Source organism: Euleptes europaea, chromosome 19 (genome assembly GCF_029931775.1).
Source record: "Euleptes europaea isolate rEulEur1 chromosome 19, rEulEur1.hap1, whole genome shotgun sequence".
NCBI classification, from domain to species: Eukaryota; Metazoa; Chordata; class Lepidosauria; order Squamata; family Sphaerodactylidae; genus Euleptes; species Euleptes europaea.
Window position 1 is genome coordinate 23,987,964 of NC_079330.1, and position 14,601 is coordinate 24,002,564.

The 14,601-nt window shown below is 50.9% G+C and overlaps 1 protein-coding gene across 1 annotated transcript in view; it reads right to left on the reverse strand.

Moving 5' to 3' along the window:
• Window positions 1–1,867: 1,867 nt before the first annotated feature.
• SLC43A2 (solute carrier family 43 member 2) overlaps window positions 1,868–14,601 on the reverse strand; it is a 46,882-nt gene continuing 34,148 nt past the window's right edge. The window contains exons 10-13 of the mRNA XM_056865050.1: window positions 14,235–14,367; window positions 12,277–12,350; window positions 4,101–4,224; window positions 1,868–2,052 (exon numbers count right to left, since the gene is read on the reverse strand). Of these exons, the coding sequence (XP_056721028.1) occupies window positions 1,903–2,052; window positions 4,101–4,224; window positions 12,277–12,350; window positions 14,235–14,367 (481 nt within the window). The 3' untranslated portion in view covers window positions 1,868–1,902. The remainder of the gene's footprint in view (window positions 2,053–4,100; window positions 4,225–12,276; window positions 12,351–14,234; window positions 14,368–14,601) is intronic.

Genomic DNA, 14,601 nt, shown 5'->3' on the forward strand with positions numbered 1-14,601 from the left:
AACACGAGAGGGCAGAGCTGCTCCAGCTGGCTGCTGAGTCACCTCCTTCCAGGGCAGAGAAATCAGGGAACTCCATCTGCCCTCCGTTAGCCTTTGAGCTTTTCCCCACAGCTGTCCTGGGCTCGGGGTGGGGAAATCCACACCGCACCAAGGAGGGGCTGTGAGCACCTGCCACCCACACCTGCCCTATTGGCCAGTGGCACAGGCGGCTCTCCTTGGCAGGAGGAGGACACACAAGCCTGTTGGCCTGTAGGGTTGCCAACCTCCAGGTACTAGCTGGAGATCTCCTGCTATTACAACTGATCTCCAGCCGATAGAGATCGGTTCCCCTGGAGAAAATGGCCGCTTTGACAATTGGACTCTATGGCATTGAAGTCCCTCCCCTCCCCAAACCCCGCCCTCCTCAGGCGCCGCCCCAAAAACTTTAGGGTTGCCAACCTCCAGGTACGAACTTATCTTCTGCTATCACAACTGATCTCCAGCCGATAGATCAGTTCCCCTGGAGAAAATGGCTGCTTTGACAATTGGACTCTATGGCATTGAAGTCCCTCCCCAAACCCCGCCCTCTTCAGGCTCTGCCCCAAAAACCTCCCGCTGGTGACAAAGAGGGACCCTGGCAACCTTAAAAAACCTCCCACAAGGGGTGAAGAGGGACCTGGCAACCCTAGTGGTCTGGGGGGCAGCAACGACCTGTTGGAGAGTTCGGCAGTGGCAGGAAAGGAAGCCCTACACCAGACAGAAAGGTCCCCATGAGAGAAGGAATGCAGCCAGACAGCCTTTCTGTGCTCCCGCTGCAGGACGGCGACAGCCCCCCTCAGCAGGCCATTTATTGCTTTTCCAAAGGTGGTCACCAGCCGCTCCACGCTGAGAAATGGGTCCATGTGCCCAGGATGCAGCGGCAGCACCATACCCTGGCGAGCCTCCAGTGGGGACCAGTTCTACACCCAGCAGGAGCCCAGCCCAGCAGGGTGACCTCGCGCCCCAGCCGCTGCCGGTTCAACACGAATGAGTCCATCCAGGGTTTCCAACGTGGGTCTCTTGCTCTCTGTGTCCCCTTTTCCTAGTTTCCAATCCATCTGGTAGAACATGCACAGCGGATATGTTTTCTCAACGCTATGGAAATCAGCACCAGGAAAATGGGGCGGGGGCGGGATATGCTACTTCCCTCCCTGGCAATCTCCAAACAGTTGCTCTCTCTGAGCCCGGGCAAGGAAAGGAAGGGTACGCCAGGCAGAAGTGTGCTGCTGGGTTTCCTTCAGGCAGCAGACGGGGGTGGGGAGGCTGTGGGCAAGGGTGGGGCTCTGCTTTTGGCACAGGGGGGAAGTTCAGCCATCCTCTTCCCTGCCTCGGGACAGCAGAGGTCCCTTGCCCTCCATCTTGGATTGGCTTTAACGCTGAGCTGAAAGAGAGGGGTCACGCAGACCCCAGGAGGAACAGCCTTCCCAGGCCTCCGGCAGGGCCCAGCTTGTGGGTGGGGGAGCAGGGACAGAATCTCCCTCCCACCTCGCTAGAAGCCAAACACCGGGGTATGGGGGGTGGCAGGGGAAGAGAGCGAAGGTAGCCCAACGCCCTCCTGTAGTCAAGTAACCTGGTAAGAAGAGAGGGGAGCATTTGGGTGAGGGGTAAACGGCAAAAAGGGCAGGCAGCACCCCTAGCTCCTGCTGCCGCTCCTGCCCCAGGGCTTCCACCAGATGCCAGGAAAAGAAAGCTGGAGGCATCTGCCCCCCCCCCCTCGGTGGCTTTGACAGAAGACAGCACGAGCCATGCGGTTCGGAGGAGAGGTGGGCAGCCTCGGCCCTCCGTGGAGGCGGTGGAGTGTCGAAGACGAGACGGGCAGAGAGGGCCGGGGGAGAAAAGGCGGCCCCCTGCAGAACGGTCCCAGCCGCTGGCAAAGCAGCCCCCCTACACAAAGGCCTCCGAGTTGCCTTTCAGGAAGAGTTTGGCATCGTCCATCTGCTGCTGCTGCTCCCGTTCCAGCCTCCGCCGGTAGCAGATCAAGTAGATCGGCAGGCAGAAGCCGAGCATGCTCAGCCCCAGCAGGCCCACGTTGACCTGCAAGACAGGAAGGAGCAGGATTAGCGTGGGGAGGGGGAAACACACATGAACACATGAAGCTGCCTTCTACTGAATCAGACCCTTGGTCCATAAGAATATAAGAAAAGCCCTGCTGGACCAGACCAAGGCCCATCAAGTCCAGCAGTCTGTTCACACAGCGGCCAACCAGGTGCCTCTAGGAAGCCACAAACAAGACGACTGCAGCAGCACCATCCTGCCTGTGTTTCACAGCACCTAATATAATAGGTATGCTTCTCTGATCTTGGAGAGAATAGGTATACATCATGACTAGTAGCCATGAATCGCCCTCTCCTCCATGAACATGTCCACTCCCCTCTTAAAGCCTTCCATGTTGGCAGCCGTCACCACATCCTGGGGCAGGGAGTTCCACAATTTAACTATGTGTTTTGTGCCTGTTTAATATATATTCAGATCTTGGGTCAGGACTTGGAAGGGAGACTGCCAAGGAAGGCTCTGCAAAGGAAAGCCACAGCAAACCACCTCTGCTTCTCACTTGCCTTGAAAGCTCCTTGCTGGGGTCACCAGAAGTCAGCTGCGACTTGACAGCATCTATGTAGGTAATTTATATGAACCTTGTGAAGGACCTTGAGTAGGTATCTGGAGAGGTGGGGTATTTCTTTAGAAAACGTAGTGAAATGCATTCATGTGCTGCATTCTCGGTCTGGTATCTTTCGACCCCCAGTAACCCAGAATGACTTGAGTGTAAGCTGGGTGGTGGTGGGAGAGAACTGTTTGACCTTTTCCCCTCTTGTTTTCTTAACACTCCCTCCTTCTGGTTTTCACCAGCTTTTCAGCCTAAGGGTATCAACCTCCCCGCACCCCCGTGGAGGAGAAGGAAACCCGGTATCAGGGGGTTTTAGGATAAAAATGACTGGCTGGGAAAGGGTTAATCCCCATTCTTCCTCTTAAACATACTACCTTCCAAAGATGCTTTTGGAGAAAGCACAGGTGGTAGCTGGAGATCTCCCACTATTACAACTGATCTTCAGGCGACAGAGATCAGTTCCCCTTGAGAATATGGCTGCTTTGGCAATTGGACTCTATGGCATTATACCCCATCAAAGTCCCTCCCCAAACCCAACCCTGCTTAGGCTCCACCCCCAAAATCTCCAGGTATTTCCCAACTCAGAGCTAGCAACCCTACCTCTGCTGCATCTACAAAGCATCCAGCTCTCCATGTGACCTACGTTTTGAACCTCAGAGTATACCACAGATAGGGTTGCCAGGTAGCTTAAATTGGTGGGCAATCGCTAGCATTTTGGGGGTTTGAGTGCTAAAGTGTCCTGTTGCAATGCAGTGCTTTTGGGAGTGACATAATCGCATCGCGCGCAGGGTCATTGACCCTGCCCCGCCTCAAAAACCTCCCACCAGACTATAGGGGGGGATCTGGCAACTCTAACCACAAACCTTGTTCAGAGCAGCATAGGATTGGGAAATATCTGGAGATTTTTGGGGCGGAGCCTGAGGAGGGGAAGGACCTCGATGCCATAGAGTCCAATTGCCAAAGTGGCCATTTTCTCCAGGTGAACTGATCTCTGTTGGCTGGAGATCAGTTGTAATAGCAGGAAATCTCCAGCCACCACCTGGAGGTTGGCAACCCTAGAGTAACATCCTGTGCCAATGAGTTCCCCAGGCTATTCCCGTCCCTAACCTCTACTGGAGATCTTCTCCTCCCTGAGCTGGAAGCAACGTGGTGTAGTGGTTAAGAGCGGACGTTTGGAGCGGTAGACTCTGATCTGGAGAACCGGGTTTGATTCCCCACTCCTCCACATGAGCAGCGGAGACTAATCCGGTGAACTGGATTTGTTTCCCCACTCCTCCACATGAAGCTAGCTGGGTGACCTTGGGCTAGTCACAGTTCTCTCAGAACTCTCTCAGCCTCACCTGACCTCACAGGTTGTCTGTTGTGGGGAAGGGAAGGTGATTGTAAGCCAGTTTGATTCTCCCTTAAGTGGCAGAGAAAGTTGGCATAAAAATAACCAACTCTTCTTCGTCTTCTTCTTTATCATCAACAGGCCACTTACCCAGTGTGGGTCTCCTTCTAGGGGTCCCATCATCATCAGGAACAGGGGCTGCTGCAGCAGAGCAAAGAGGGCGCTGACCAAAGACTGTAGCCCCGTTAAGCTGCCAAACTGCGTAGAGGGATACCTGTTCAAAGCAAGGTGGAGACATGTTAGCCAAGCTACACACTCAGGCAACGCTCTCTGCAGCTGTTTGCTGGCCTGCTCCCTTGGGCCCCTGTCATAGAATCATAGAGTTGGAAGGGGCCACATAGGCCACCTAGTCCAACCCCCTGCTCAATGCAGGATCAGCCTCGAGCATCCCTGACAAGTGTTTGTCCAGCCTCTGCTTAAAGACTGCTTAAAGTGAGGGAGAGCACACCACCTCCCTAGGTAGCTGATTCCACTGTCGAACAACTCTTTACGGTAAAAAAATGTTCCCTAATATCCAACCGGTACCTTTACGTTCATAATTTAAACCCATTACTCCGAGTCTTATCCTCTGCTGCCAACAGGGGGGGTTACCGCATTATGTATTCCCAGTGATGTATTAAGAGTTTGAAAACGTTATAAAAAATACTGTTCGCACTTTGTTTGGCCCCTTTAGCTGTGAAGACGTCTTCCAACCTTTTTTTAGCCGTGGCATCCAAAAACCCTTTTAAAGCGATGTTTTTTATAACATTTTCAAACTCTTAATACATCGGTTCTTGTAGGTTATCCGGGCTGTGTAACCGTGGTCTTGGAATTTTCTTTCCTGACGTTTCGCCAGCAACTGTGGCAGGCATCTTCAGAGTAGTAACACTGAAGGACAGTGTCTCTCAGTGTCAAGGGTGTAGGAAGAGTAATATATAGTCTGAAAGGGGTTGGGTTTGAGCTGAGTAGGACAATACTCAGCTCAAACCCAACCCCTTTCTGACTATATATTACTCTTCCTACACCCTTGACACTGAGAGACACTGTCCTTCAGTGTTACTACTCTGAAGATGCCTGCCACAGTTGCTGGCGAAACGTCAGGAAAGAAAATTCCAAGACCACGGTTACACAGCCCGGATAACCTACAAGAACCAATGAACTCTGACCGTGAAAGCCTTCGACAATATCTTAATACATCGCTGGGAATACATAATGTGGTAACCCCAAGGAACAGCTCCCTGCCCTCCTCTAAGTGACACCCCTTCAAATACTTAAAAAGAGCAATCATGTTCCCCCTCAACCTCACATGAACACCTGAAGCTGCCTTATACTGAGATCCTTGGTCCATCGAAGTCAGTATTGTCAACTCAGACCGGCAGTGGCTCTCCAAGGTATCACGCGGAGGTCTTTCACATCACCTATTTGCCCAGTCCCTTTAACTGGAGATGCCGGGGATGGAACCTGGGACCTTCTGCATGCCAAGCAGATTCTCTCCTGGACGGGGACCCTCCCCTTTCTTTCAGGGAAGCTCTTCGGTCCAACCTTCTGCTCCCGACACTGACTGCTAGATGCCTCCAACAAAACCCACAAGCAGGGCAGCAACTGGTGTTCAGAGGTATGCTGCCTCTGGACCTGGAGGTTTCACTAGCTGGGCTAGCTAAATTGGCTGCTGATAGCGCAACTGTCCACTTGTTCAGCCAATCCCTTCCGAAAGCCATCCAAAGCCACTGAGGGGCAGATTTCTCCAAGCTGCCTATGTGTTGAAGTCAAATTCACAGGGGTTAACTTCTTTGTCCCAAACAGCCACAACTAGTTAATCATTTCTCCCCTGTACAGATAACTGCTGGAGTCCCTCAGGGGTAGAGAGATCAGGAAGGAAGGAAGACGGACTATACCCTACCTCGGTCAGGGTCAAACGACAGGTTGTTGCTTTTTTTACACTCAATTTACATACAGTTTCCCAGCAAAAAACAAGACATACATGTTTTAGAATGAATGGTTTTGTGAAACGCAGCTACGGCTTTTTTTTCCAGGAAGTAAAGTGAAGGGTGCTCCTTAACCCTGTCCTTCCTGACACTGTCTCACTGAAAAGAACCATCCCCCATGACCCCACCTGCTTAAACCCCCTAGGAAAGGGGCTTTCTTCCACGAAAAAAGCAGGCCAAGTGACTACTTAAAAAAAAAGTCTTCTAAATCAACATAAACAAATACCCCAGAGTCTGAACTTCACTCATCCTCCTTTAATTTAAGCCAGCGATCCACAACATGGTGCCCATGGGAGTCATGGCACCTGCCAACACCTTTTCTGGTGCCCGCCAAGGGTTTTTAAGAAGTGGGTGAGGTAGGTAGGGTTGTCAACCTCCAGGTATTAGCTGGAGATCTCCCGCTATTACAGGGGTGGGGAACCTTTTTTCTGCCAAGGGCCATTTGGATATTTATAACATCATTCGCGGTCCATACAAAATTATCAACTTAAAAATTAGCCTGCTATATTTGGTCGAACATTTAGCCAAGAGGCAGGACCGGAGACAGCTCCGAGCGTCTGCCACATAGAGCGACTCGCTTTTGAGCTCTCCTGTCCCCAGCTGGGCCCAAGGGATTCAGGCAGGGCAACATCCTTCTGAGCTAGAGATCTGCCAGGACCCATGAAGTGCCAGACCAAATGATTCCGCGGGCCTTATACGGCCCCCGGGCCTGACGTTCTCCACCCCTGCGCTATTACAACTGATCTCCAGCCGATAGAGATCAGTGCACCTGGAGAAAATGGCTGCTTTGGCAATTGGACTCTATGGCATTGAAGTCCATCCCCAAACCCTGCCTTACTCAGGTTCCGCCCCAAAAATCTCCAGGTATTTCCCAGCCCGGAGCTGGCAACCCTACTGGTAGGGCTTTTGCCCAGCATGGCTTGATTGGCTGTGCAGATGTCTTTAGATGTTGCTTTGCCAGCAGCTGCTACCACAGCACAGGGATCTACACTGTGTTACTGAAGTTAAGCTGTGGCTATCATTTTGTGGCCAGCTCCGCCTTCTGCGGCAGCCGTTTTGTTACTGCGCCCGCCATGCTGGTCCAGAATTCCAAATGTGCCTGCAGGCTCAAAAAGCTTGAGGATCCTTGGTTTAAGGCTTAAACAGAAATTAATCCCAGATCTATCCAAAATCATTTCAACAATAGGACCAGAAGCAGAGAGAGTGCTTGGGCCCCAGGCCCCTGTCCGCTGCCATGCCCTGTGCTTACGCCCATGTCTCACCCACTTGCCCCTGTGCCCTTTTCCCAACTACCAGTCCATAGGCCCTTTGCTGCCAGCTCACTCACTTGCAAGTCCCCAAATGGCCCACTCTTCCAGCTGCAGGCACCTGCAAGCACTTTTCCTGATGGTGCTGGGTGGCAGGAGGTCATTTGGGTGGGCGGCAAGGGAGCTCGGGTGAGAAGAAGAAGAAGAGTTGGTTTTTATATGCCGACTTTCTCTACCACTTCAGGGAGACTCATACCGGCTTACAATCACCTTCCCTCCCCCTCCCCACAACAGACACCTTATGAGGTAGGTGGGGCTGAGAGAGCCCTAACAGAGCTGTGACTTGCTCAAGGTCACCCAGCTGGCTTCGGGTGGAGGAGTTGGGGAAACACATCCAGTTCAACAGATTCCCCACTCCTCCACAGGAGCGGTAGAGGCTAATTAAACCCGGTTCTCCAGATCAGACTCCACCGCTCCAAACCACTCTTAACCACTATACCACGCTGGCTCTCACTGAGGGCACTAGAAGTGGGTTCTGCTGGAAGCCCGGCAGCTGCCCCACATCATGGTACTCTGACGCCGGCCCTGACTAGAAGCCTGAGGAATTTTAAGTGTGTGTAGAAACCCTGACATGGATGGCCCAGACTAGCCTGATCTCGTCAGATCTCAGAAGCTAAGCAGGGTCAGCCCTGGTTAGAACTTGGATGGGAGACCTCCGAGGAATACCAGGGTCGCTGTACAGAGGAAGGCAATGGCAAACCACCTCTGTTAGTCTCCTGCCTTGAAAAACCTATGGGGTTGCCTTAAGTCGGATGCGACTTGACAGCACTTTATACACACACAAACAGAAACCAAAGTCCTTAGGGTGGTATAGACATAACCAATTTCTACACAGATTTTCATATCCTATACTCGGCAGTCCAGGACAGCAAGACACTACTGATTGATTTGTCAAAACATGAGGGAGGAATCCTACATGAAATATTCCAAGCCTTCTCATTGTAACCCTACAGGTAGAAAAAGAAGAAGACTTGGTTTTTATATGCCGACTTTCTCTACCACTTAAGGTGGAATCAAACCGGCTTACAATCGTCTTCCCTTCCCCTCCCCACAACAGACACCCTGTGAGGTAGGTGGGGCTGAGAAAGCTGTGGCTAGCCCAAGGTCACCCAGCTGGCTTGGTGTGTAGGAGTGGGGAAACAAACTTGGTTCATCAGTTTAGCCTCCACCACTCAAGTGGAGGAGTGGGGAATCAAACCCGATTCTCCAGATCAGAGTCCACGGCTCCAAACCACCGCTCTTAACCACTACGTCACACTGGTAAAAAGGAATACAAAGAAATTGACAGTGGAGGCGTCAGTCACGTCCTGCGGCTGGATTGTTTACACCCCAATCACAGGCTGATTTCACACCAAAGTAGTCCTCTGGAATTCTCGTTGCTAATGAGAATGCAGATGCATTCACAGTGGCAATGAAGCATCCACACAGTGGTTTTCTCCATACTTTCCTCGCATCAGTCCCCTGCAACCACCATTTCTCCCCCTTCCCCAAAGGGCAGTTTAAAAAAAAGGAATTCCGCTATATTGTTATAAGGATGCATTGCCATGACCTACTAGTTCCCAGCTTTCCTTTTCTTAAATCAGTTCCTAGCCTATTTTGTTGCAGTTAAAAGGAAAAGGTACAGGCTGCACATTTCCCCATTTAGCTCTGCAAGAAAAAGGGCCAGAGACGGGCAGCCCAATCCTGAAGGGGGGTGCTTATGAGGCGGCTGGGGATGGCACCACCGCGCTGACGCCTGAGTGACTTGCAGTGGCGTAGGGGGGTAGCGATTTCCCCCCAAGCCCCGTGAAATCCGCCGCAAGTCACTCTGCTGGCGATGCAGGTGCCAGAGTCTCGCACCCCTACACCAGTGTAAGTGCTCTTGTGCCAGCGTCCATGCCACTTTGGACGGCACAAGCTCCAGCCCCTCCTTCAGGATTGCTCGGTTAATGTTGGGAGGAAAAAAACCTGGGAGCTAGCAGATCAAGCCAATACACTGTTATAAAACTATATCAAAAACAGGAATTGGTAGAATGCTATAACAATTTAGCGCTCAAAAACAGCCCTTCCAGTCTGGGTGGGAATAGTGGCCACAAGGGATGACGTGAGGAAAATAGCATTGACATGGATGATACCTGCCCACCTACAAATCAACCAAAGACTGTGATCTTAAGATCGTACCAAACCAGGTCTGAGAGATACTGCCGCAAAGTGGGGGGAAACACAGATTGAGGACGCCTGTTGCGCGAATGCTTCTGAAATCACTGCCACTAAATGGAAACCAAAGCAGAGCAACCCATTCATGTAGAAACAGCCGTGAACACTTAAGTAACTCTCAAGGATTCTGTTTGCTTAGGATCAGAGAAGCTGAAATTCTAAACACAGAGAAATCAAGGAACACAGAGGAAAGCAGGCATGTATATTCTGTTTCCAAACCGAAGAGGTTAAGCTAGAAAATGCTAAAATTACAAATATATAAATTTTAATAAGGTGTACAGTCAAGTTAAAAACATAAGGCCTATAACAGGCCAATCTTTCACAGTCAATAAATACATGCAATCTCATTCGCTTTTGATGTAAAATCTCTCAATGACCAAAGTAGGACCCAATACGGACCAAACGCATTTCGGCCTAAAGAAGGCCTTCCTCAGTGGTCAGACATAGAATTGTAATCTAGTAATATAATAGTGTCATAATGCACAGTAGAAAAATACATAAAAGCCCTTTGAGTATAATGAAGATTCCTGTAAAGTTATTTATTCCTTATATACTAGAACGTGGCTCCCATGTCTCACCTTCTGTTACATGCCGGGCTTCTAAGGATGTGTATACATCAAACCGTGTATTAGGTCAAATGTATATTGAACACACATGAACACATGAAGCTGCCTTCTACTGAATCAGACCCTTGGTCCATCAAAGTCAGTACTGTCTACTCAGACCAGCAGCAGCTCTCCAGGGTCTCACGCAGAGGTCTTTCACATCACCTATTTGCCCAGTCCCTTTAACTGGAGATGCCGGGGATTGAACCTGGGACCTTCTGCATGCCAAGCAGATGCTCTACCACTGAGCCACGGCCCCTCCCATCTCTCACCTACCCTCCATCAATGGCTTGCACACAAACAGCGCACGCCCTGAGGTGCTGCCCCCATGATCCGGAAGGTTTGGAAAAGCAGAATTCCCATTCACAGGAATGGAACTCCGTGCTCATGAATGAGCCCGCAGTGGTGTGTAGGTGGGGACCGCACAATCCCGCCCACTTCCCCTTTATGCATGTTGATTTCAGCACAAGTCAGGTCGCCTTCAGAGGCGACATCCTCCAACGCCTGGGCTTCCTCCCAAAGCTGGCTCAGCTAAGACGGCCCCAGCCAAGGGAGAGCTCCCTTCCGAAGGACAAACATGCTCTCCCGCACACGTCACTGATTGCAAAGTGCTGAATGCTAGAGACTGGCAATGAAAAACAGACGCCTGGGAAACCAGCTCAGAGTGGGTTTGTTCCCTGGCAGTTGTGCAATGATTAATTTGCAATGATTAATTTGCCTCTGACAAACAAACCCTGGAACGGGATCAAAGCCCTCATTGATTCGATTGGTACACATTCTTGCAAATCAAGGAGGAGCGCTGCTCCCTCCTAGCATGCTGCAGCAGACCAAAGCTACCTCTAGCTCACAAGTGTGCGTGGACATAAGCACCTAAGGAAAGCCCTGCTGGATCAGACCAAGGCCCATCAAGTCCAGCAGTCTGTTCACACCATGGCCAGCCAAATGCCTCTAAGAAACCTACGAACACAATGACTGCAGCAGCATTATCCTGCCTGTGTTCCACAGTGCCTAATATAATGGGCATGCTCCTCTCATATTGGAGAAAATAGGTATGCATCATGGCTAGTATCCATTTTTTACTAGTAGCCATGGATAGCCCTATCCTGCATGAACATGTTAACTCCCCTCTTAAAGCCTTACATAAGAACATAAGAAAGGCCCTGCTGGATCAGACCAGAGCCCATCAAGACGAGCAATCAGTTCACACAGTGGCCAACCAGGTGCCTCTAGAAAGCCCCCAAACAAGACTGCAGCAGCATTATCCTGCCTGTGTTCCACAGCACCTAATAGAATAAGCATGCTCCTCTGATCCTGGAGAGAATAGGTACGCATCATAACTAGTATTCATTTTGACTAGTAGCCATAGATAGTCCTATCCTGCATGAACACGTCCACTCCCCTCTTAAAGCTCTGCTGGATCAGACCAGGGCCCATCATTTCCAGCAGTCTGTTCACACAGTGGCCAACCAGGTGCCTCTAGGAAGCTCACAAACACAATGACTGCAGCAGCGTTATCCTGCCAGGTTCTACAGCACCTAATATAATGGGCATGTTGGACCCTAATAGAGGGTCCAACACGCCCTTCCATAAGGTTGGGCGTGTAGGTAGCCCCCAAACAAAGACGGCTGCAGAAGCATTATCCCGCCTGCGTTCCACAGCACATCCTGGGGCAGGGAGTTCCACAATTTAACTACAGATCGGCCTTTCACACACTCACACTGTCAAAAAGATGTAGCAATAGCTCCAAGGTGGGGGAGCCAAACTGGAAGGCTCGGGTATCGAAAGACATTTTGGCCTGGGAATGTCACTCCTGGCCAAAAAGGACACCGGGAGGGGGAAGGGAGAAAGAACAGTCTCTCGCTGACCCATTCAGAGCAAGGGCAGAGCCCGTTCTTAGGTAACTGTTTTGCTGTGCAATGGAACGCAGCAGCGGCTGGAGCAGATGCCAAGGAGATAAGAGCCAGCAGGTCACGTCAACCGCCCCCCTCTTCAGCAACGCCCAGAAAAAGTGGGCCAGCCTCCAGGACCCACAGCTGCTCAACCTTCTGGGCGGGGGAAGGAGAAAAACATGACCCAGAAATCAGGGGAACATTTGCATCCGCAATTGGGAGCGCGAGGGTGCAGCTGGCAGCGAGCCCCCCCCCCCCCCCCGATGCCCAGGACGGGCAGCCCAGAGCACCCCTGGAAGGCTTACACAGCTGCGTAGAGGCCTCCCACTGCCGAATGGATGAAACCTCTGACGATCGTATGCAGGATGAAAGAAAGGATCTGGAAAACAAGGAGAAAGGGCCCTGAGTCAGCGGCATGGGATGGGCTTCAAATAGGTTGCCAACCTCCAGGTAGTTGTGTAAAACTAATCCCAAAAAGGAAATATTACAGTAACGCGACCACTAATGTGCTAATGATGTATAAGGTCCCACAATTAAACATTTATTATAGTATTTATGCACAAAATATCCAATCACATACAGTATATTAACATCATGTAATACAGTTTAGTAAACAGTGCAGCCGCACCACATACCCTCTCAATTGAGGAAAATAACACACGACAATGCCCTGAACATTGAAGGAAACAAGCACTGGGAAAGACGTGCTCAATTAAAAGTCCTCCGTGATTTCAGTCCCGTTCTTAAAGGCGAAATAACGATATTTCTATGCTTTAACTGTAACTCAAATTCCGAAAAGATAGAGATGAACTGTAATGTGACTCCCCGTTAGAAATAAACTTCGTACCGGGAGGTTTTTCTTTCTTTCAAAAAGCAGTGGCGTGGATCCTACGCGCCGCTTGAAATGATGCACTTGACAGCACTGGCCGGCTGGAGTTGCTGGTCAAATGGAGCGCGGCTCCTACTGAAAAGGATGCACTTGGCTGCGTGGGCCAGCTGGAAGCACTGGTCAAAGTGGGACGCAGCTGGTCAGTGCTGTCAACTGCATCATTTCAAGCGACGCGTAGGATCCACGCCTCCGCTTTTTGAAAGAAAGAAAGAAAAACCTCCCGGTACGAAGTTTATTTCTAACGGGGAGTCACATTACAGTTCATCTCTATCGTTCCGGAATTTGAGTTACAGTTAAAGCACAGAAATATTGTTATTCCGCCTTTAAGAACGGGACTGAAATCACAGACGACTTTTAATTGAGCACGTTCTTCCCAGTGCTTGTTTCCTTCAATATTCAGGGCGTTGTCGTGTGTTTTTTTCCTCAATTGTGAGGGTATGTGGTGCAGCTGCACTGTTTGCTAAACTGTATTACATAATGTTGATATACTGTTTGTGACTGGATATTTTGTGCATAAATACTACAATGAATGTTTAATTGTGGAACCTTATACATCATTAGCACATTAGTGGTCGCGTTACTGTAATTTCCCCTTTTGGGGATTCGTTTTACACAATTTCCTATCAGTACACTCTCTGTTTTGCTTGTATTTCAAAACCTCCAGGTAGTAGCTGGAGATCTGGCAACCTTAACTTCAAAAGGGCTCTTTGGCCCACGCAACCACTTCGGCCACATCAGATGGCCCCCTGCCACCACCAACGCCCCCCCAAGAAGTTCAAAGCAGTGCAACAAGGTGAATGGGGGGGGTTCCTCAGTAGGGTTGCCAACCTCCAGGTACTAGCTGGATATCTCATGCTATTACAAACCATCTCCCGCCTATAGAGATCAGTTCCCCTGGAGAAAATGGCCGCTTTGGCCATTGGACTCTATGGCATTGAAGTCCCTCCCCTCCCCAAACCCTGCCCTCCTCAGGCTCCGCACCAATAACCTCCTGCCGGTGGCGAAGAGGGACCTGGCGACAGTATGCCTTCCCGAGCGTACAGCCCTTGGCTGCTTTCCCGACACTAAGGTAAAGGTAAAGGTCCCCTGTGCAACCACCGGGTCATTCCTGACCCATGGGGTGATGTCACATCCCGACGTTTCCTAGGCAGACTTTGTTTATGGGGTGATTTGCCAGCGCCTTCCCCAGTCATCTTCCCTTTACCCCCAGCAAGCTGGGTCGTCATTTGACCGACCTCGGAAGGGTGGAAGGCTGAGTCAACCTTGAGCCGGATACCTGAAACCAACTTCTGTCGGGATCGAACTCAGGTCGTGAGCAGAGCTTGGACTGCAGCACTGCAGCTTACCACTCTGCGCCACGGGGCTCCTACTCACTTGTAAAGGCAGGTTGGGGATCAGGCAGGTGACCCCAAATGCCACCAGTAACACGTTGGTGAAAGCGAAGGCCCTCGTGGCGTTGGCCACCTTCTGGATCTGCCGGTCGCGAGGCTTCTTCTTTTTGTCGCCCCTGCAAAGAGAGGCAGGACCACAGTCACCACACAGGACTTGTGGGGTTAGAACAGCCCATCCGGCTGCAGCAGCCCTCCTCCTAAGAAAGGAAGGCCCCCTCTAACCTAAGGATGGGGGCACTGTCCACCCTTTCTGGCACACAACTTCTCCAGCAGACAGCAGTTGTTGCTTGGGTCCTCCCCAGGTCATCGCTCGGCAATGATCCTCGTTCCCAGAAAGGGCCAGTCGAACT